Below are 6671 nucleotides of genomic sequence, written 5' to 3'. Positions count from 1 at the left end.
CCAAAGTATTGAACTCTTTAATGGAATGCTCTCACTAACTTCATTTTGGGAGTATTTAGAAATTTTCCACATTACATAAGGTTGTAAAGTCAACCATAGCAAAAGTGGCATTAAAACACTCTAAAAAGACCCTCTTGGGTGGATTTTAAAGGTAGATTGTCACTTGATATAATATAAAAGGGAACGTGTTTTCTAATTACTTGGCATTCCCGATGGATTTGCGATAACACATTGACACTTCCAAGTCTATTATGCCATCAAGGAAACTCCCATCAATCCCACACATTACAACAAACCTCTAGGTTCTCTTGCTATTCTTAGGTTTTACTTCATCTTAGTCAAACCTACACCGCAATGGAATTATTATTAGGTGATAGAAATACTAGTTTAAACCCAACACCACCTAATTTAAAAGTTCTTACATAGAGATGATGGAATGACCATTCAATAAAGTACAAACTATTCAAGGGGTTAGGATGAAAAAAGTGTGCATAGATTGTCCATGATAAAGTTTTGAATCATTCAAAAAAAAGCTTGTGAAATAAAAGACAAGGCTAGATATGTGTTATTATAAAATTATAACATTAGATCTAAGTCATAGCAAAATACCATGTGTCACTTTGTAAGTGCACTTGAATAAGTTGTTGTAGAGTTGCATCTTCTTTTGCAAGTATATTGTAGAGGTCATTATTTTTGTTGTTGCCTCATCTTTTTTTTTTTTTTTTTGAAGTAAAGTGGTGGTGTTTGGGAAGGAAGAGATTGCCTTCCTATCTAAGATAGGTTGATTGATTCTTATAAATATTCAAAATGGTTGTTTGGATTGATGTTATGAAAAAGGGATGTTTTTCTTGATGATGATGCTATGTTGATTGCTTGGTTGTGTATTTGTACAGAAGTTTTTATGCCCTAATGGGCAGACTTATAGCTACACACTAAACCTCCCCCCTGATTAGTGGAGCTACATACTAAACCTCCCCCTGATTAGTGGTGTTATCCCTTTCACCGAGGAGCTAATTGGACAATGATGGTGGCTAGGACTACAGCCCCAGATGTGAGAGGCATGGGTAATGAATAACGTGCAAAACAAGATGACCAAATGGAATGACTTACTGCGAAGTTTATTTCCTCTCATGTCTATTTCCTCGCTTGTTAACATCCCCCAAAAACCAGTCTTACCTAGCTAGAAGCCCTACACAAAAAATTACCTTCGGGGTGGGGATTGAAACACGAGTTCAGGATACCCAAAGTCACATGGAATACATGAGCGGAATATATGTACTGTGCCAAAGAAGCAAAGACTTTGACGTAATGAACATAAAAGTTGAGTTAAATTATCCACGAATTGGATTACTCAGATGTTTGGAGCATCACAAAGACAACTATGTTTTTCTACTCACACAGCCTACAACATTATGTCAGTCTCTCAACCAAAGTTTGCAAATCTCACAGCACACATGGTTTATCTTCTCACAAGTTTAAACCAATAGAGTACAACCCCTCTTATCAAACAAATTGGGAGGCTTGGCAAAAATACAAAGGGCACAATAAGCCCAACAAGCCCACCAAAATGCTCAGCCAGATAGCCAGTGATTCAACCTACCAGATCTTGACGGTACCAACCATAGATGAAAAACAAGCCCACCAAAATGCTCGGCCAGATAGCCAGTGATTCAACCTACAACAGCTTGACGGTACCAACCATAGATGAAGAATACCAACCATAGATGAAGAATCCTACAAAGGGGTAAGTAACAAGGCTCAGCAAGAAAAGGATCTGAGTAAGGGGCAGACTTGGGGCCCGAGAGGTTTCCATTCCAAGAACTTGCTGCCAGACTTGGCTCTTAAAGAAAATTTCAGGCTCAACAGGGACAATCTTTTATTAATTAAATTCAGGAAAAGTGTCTGGACTGCTTCGAACCCTATGTGGATTCAATGCAACTTATCGATGGGGTGAGGACTTGGGGTGGAAAGAGAACATCGCACCCCTGCCATGTCTTCCAATTTCCAATAGTTTGACCATCTGCAAGCTAAACAGGAGATTGCATATAAACTCAAACAAGGCAACAGGAGCATTGGGACAGCAGGGATTGGTTTCAACCATTTTTGTCCCTGGTGATCCAACCCAAAATCTCATCTTCTCTGGCCGATTTTACAGAGGTGTTTTGACACAGAATACAGCCCGAAATTCGGAATGGGAGTGGAGTTTGCCCCAAGATGTGGAGAAGAATACTCTTCCTCAGCTATTCATCAACTGTAGGGTCAACCAAGACAAGTTACAATGGCTGCTAGCTTTGATGTAGCCATTCTTCCATCCTTTTTCTATGGACCAGCATGCAAGGAGTACAGGAATTCAACAATACTTAATGGTAAGGGCTGCAGTACAGTTTCTTTCAGGAGGCTGGAATATTTCTTGCAGGTCCTCATAGATGGAGTCATCATCATGAGAGAGGAGGCATGTGTGATGGGGGCAGAGCAGCAGCAATAAGGCAGAGCAAAAAACAGCTTACAACAGGAACATAACAGCAACAGAAAAATTCATCAGTACACTAATCCCCTTGCCCTTGCCCTTGGCCAGTACCATTTCTTCGGACAGACAAATAGTCCACCTTTACATATCGTAATGCCCTTGCCCTTGCCATTGGCCAGTACCATTTCTTCGGACAGACAAATAGTCCACCTTACATATCGTAACCCTCAAATGCAATAACAGCATCCAAACAAGATATTGCTCCTCTAATCGTACCTACTCCTACCTAGCACCCTTCCTACAACACAAAGTAAAGAGCATATTTTACTACCTGATTTGGCTTCTTGGTCATGGGCAGTGGCCCCTCAGCTGTAAATACTCCTCATTTATTGTCATGTATCCTAATTAGTAAATTTTCCCCGAAAAACAAAAGATACAAGTTACATGTTCTTTTACCTTCACAAAAGGGGGCTAAACTTCTCAGAAATCTATCATTCGTACCTACTCCTACCTAGCACCCTTCCTACAACACAAAGTAAAGAGCATATTTTACTACCTGATTTGGCTTCTTGGTCATGGGCAGTGGCCCCTCAGCTGTAAATACTCCTCATTTATTGTCATGTATCCTAATTAGTAAATTTTCCCCGAAAAACAAAAGATACAAGTTATATGCTCTTTTACCTTCACAAAAGGGGGCTAAACTTCTCAGAAATCTATCATTCATAGCTGAATTCATTTAGTTAATTGAGGTATTAACAGCAGACTGCTTACACCTGCTAAAGGCTGTTACAGAAGCAGGCAACAGAACTTAGATTGTAAGGTTGCTAAAAATCCTGGGCATTCAAATCATGCAACAATCAGATCAAGAAATATACCAGTCAAGTAACTAGAGAAAAGTACAGTATACTACAAATACAAAGATCTGACAAATCACAGCACTACAAATACAAAGATCTGACAAATCACAGCACCCATTATCACGAGATAAATCAAAGTCCTCAATAAAAATAAAACTAAAATCACTAATACACCTACACTGATCATCGGAAGTATTTTCTAAGTTGGTGCAGCAACTACACTGTTTATTACTGGGAGAACAGCCTTATAAGTATACAACTCCAGAAACTAAACCAGCAGGAGCCTTATAAAACAGGATAATAGTAAAACCACCCTTAAAGCATTAAAGTCCAGCAACTATACCAGCTGGAGCCCTATACAAGTGTTACATGCTAGGGAAATCAAGCATTCAACCTTACAACCCCTCCAGCAGCTCTATCAAACTCCAAAAGCATCATGCAAGCAGTATAACCACCCTTGTCAAGCATAAAAGTCCAGCAACTATACCAGCTGAAGCCTTATGTGTGTTACATGCTAGGAAAGATTGAGCTTGCAACCTCACAACTCCTCCAGCAACTATACCAAACTCCAGAAGCATCATGCAAGCTGCAATATTTACGTAGACTATTGGATGCACTCCCATTTATCAAGGGAGAATCAACTCAACATTTGTTCAATCCCTGTTTGACTCACTTGGGACAACTTGCGTAAACAAACATGACAGCAAGCTCCATCTTCTTCCAGCATATACCAAACTCCAGATGCATCATGCAAGCTGCAATATTTACATAGATTATTGAATGCACTCCCATATATCAAGGGAGAAACAACTAAATATTTGTTCAATCCCTGCTTCACTCACTTGGGACATCTTGTGTAAACAAACATGACAACAAGCTCCATCTTCTTCCAGCACATCATTTCAACAATTGCCTAAGGTGCAGGCAATACCACCCGATATCATGGACAAATAACACTATCAAGACAGATCATGTGCCACTTTCATTCCAAGGACTTGTTCTAACGTAAAGGGTTATGGGAGAGTTTATTGCACAGGGGTCCAACTTTGAAAATCGCTTATAAAACGATGAAGCTTCCATTAACAGTCAAAGTTCGATGGGAGCTAGAATGCTACTTCCATCAACACTCTTAATCAACCACCTGCTACAAGTGACATAACACAACTCTTCATAAAACGAGTTATGGAATAGGTGGCCGCATAATGATACTCCACTGTGTCCTTTGTGGAAGAAAGACAGTTCAACAAGAGTAGAAATGATGCTTCCATCACCAACCACTCCAGTGGTAAAGCACAAAAATTGATCGAGCGAGACATAGTAAGGAAAAGATGAAACAATGGTACTGCTTTAAAAATCCGTTAAAACAAGAGCACGGGGGTCAACACCAGCCGTAATAAGCCCCTTCTAGACACAAGGTTTCCCTTAGAATTCAGGTCCTCATAAAGTCCAGGCAGGACAAACTGACAAACTTGGAGCTGAGTCCCCCCTCAAATGTCTTCGCCACAGCATACAGAGCCACCCGCCTAGTGAGGAACAGGAAGGGAGTAGACAAAAACTCAATATACAATAGCCAAAACCAGAAGCACCAAAAGGACCTATAACATGCTGGGAGGGGCGATCATCCCACGACCAGGAGGAGTTGGCTCCTGGGGAGGGACACCAAAAAAGGAGCACTACAAGAAGAAAGTCTTGAAACAACCCTAAGCAAAAGGAAGGCCTGTGTCTAATTCACAACGGTGCAGTCACGAGCCAGGTGACCTGGTTCACCGCAGTTGTAGCAGGCTCCACCGCCACCTCCACGCCCCCCTCCAGAGCGCCGGCCCCCTGCATCATTCGTGCAATCGCGGGCAAGGTGTCCCGGCTCTCCACAGTTATAGCACGCACCGCCGCCGCCGCCGCCGCCGCCATAACCGGCTCCGCCATAACCGCCTCCGCCATAGCCGCCTCCACCGTACCCGCCTCCGCCGTAGCCGCCGCCTCCACGACCAGCCCTACCCCTCCCCCTGGCAGACCCTCCATAGGCACCGTTACTGCCGCGGCCTCCTCCTCGGCCGTAGCCGTCTCCTCCACCCCTGCTGTTACCCTGCACCGGGTTGCCATTCGGCCCGGTGACATCCAGGGCCTTGGTCCTGCCGTCCTCCCCTTCCTCGACGCTGAACTCCACGGCCTCGCCCTCCGCTAGCGAGCGAAAGCCGTCCGAGACGATGGAGGTCTGGTGGACGAACAGATCCTCGCTGCCGTCGTCGGGGGTGATGAATCCGAAGCCCTTGGTGCTGTTGAACCACTTGACCTTGCCCGTCTTCTTGGGGCCGCCGCTGCGGGAATCGGCCATGGCAGGCTGTGCAGGAGCTGCTGCGGGGGGCGGCAGCAGGGGCCGAGAAGGGGAGGACGTTGGGGAAGAAGGCACAGAGGGCCCCTGCGAGGAAATGCGCAGGCGAGATATGGTGGTGGAGAATGGCCGAGCTAGGGTTTTGAAGACCCGATTAGGGTTTTCTTTTGTCTGTGCTAAATTGTGGGGCCCGCTTGACCGTCGGTATAGACCGCCACGGAATCCGACGCTTCCACGCAATCTTCGCCAGATCTAACGGCCCACAGATTTGCTCCACGGTGACACTGTCCCTCGCATCGCATGGTCCCCACCCCCCATTTGGTATAATAAAAATCCAACATTTCAGAATCTCCATGCTGGCAACGCAAAATGCCACGTGCTCTTGTTCTTCAGGACCCTTTACACATAGACTTGAATGAGTCCGCAGTCTGCGACTACAAGCATCGGAGACTGGCAGGTGCTTCGTAGTGGTTTTAGTAACAATTAGGGCGCTTTACATTTTTGAAGGATGCTTCATGCAGCATGAGTGTTCACACACACACACACATATGTGCATGTAGACACATGTACATCCTTTGTGTGTGTGTGTGTGTGTGGAGTCTACAAATGGCTTGTGTGTAACATGTATAAATCATAAGTTGGTTAGGGTGGTTAGTTAGTTGATTCACTAAACCAACCTCCTTTCCCATAACAAGCATGTCAAGGATGGGGCTTGCTCGTTCCAAACAATCATTACATTGAATGGTCCTTTCATTGGGAATCTTACATGTGTACGAACCTTGTGTTGTTGTTGGAGAAATTTGTCGTTGGCATTAAAAGAGAGAGTCTGGATCTTGGGGATCGTCATTGAAGTATCTTGTGGTATCCCAAGAAGTGACTAGAGATTGTTGTATTTTTTATCGACTTGATCCACTAACCTATTTCAGGAATTGCACGTGGAATATGAAATATTTTTTATGTTGAAGGTTTCCAACCTTCTAGATGGTCCTGAATTGCAAATGGCCTTTGTTTTCATCCT

The 6671-nt window shown here is 43.8% G+C and overlaps 1 protein-coding gene across 1 annotated transcript; it reads right to left on the bottom strand.

The window, feature by feature from the left end:
• Positions 1-4642: 4642 nt before the first annotated feature.
• Positions 4643-5799, bottom strand: LOC148032284 (cold shock protein 2-like). The gene has a single exon (XM_087682925.1). It carries the CDS (start codon positions 5654-5656, stop codon positions 5048-5050), a length of 609 nt encoding a protein of 202 aa, XP_087539051.1. The 5' UTR covers positions 5657-5799; the 3' UTR covers positions 4643-5047.
• Positions 5800-6671: the final 872 nt, after the last annotated feature.

The sequence above is a fragment of the Lygodium microphyllum genome, chromosome 8, assembly GCF_053477565.2.
Source record: "Lygodium microphyllum isolate KBCC chromosome 8, Lygodium_microphyllum_v1.1.10, whole genome shotgun sequence".
NCBI lineage: Eukaryota > Viridiplantae > Streptophyta > Polypodiopsida > Schizaeales > Lygodiaceae > Lygodium > Lygodium microphyllum.
Note: the sequence above shows the minus strand (reverse complement) of the source record. Positions and strands in the feature narration are given on the sequence as shown.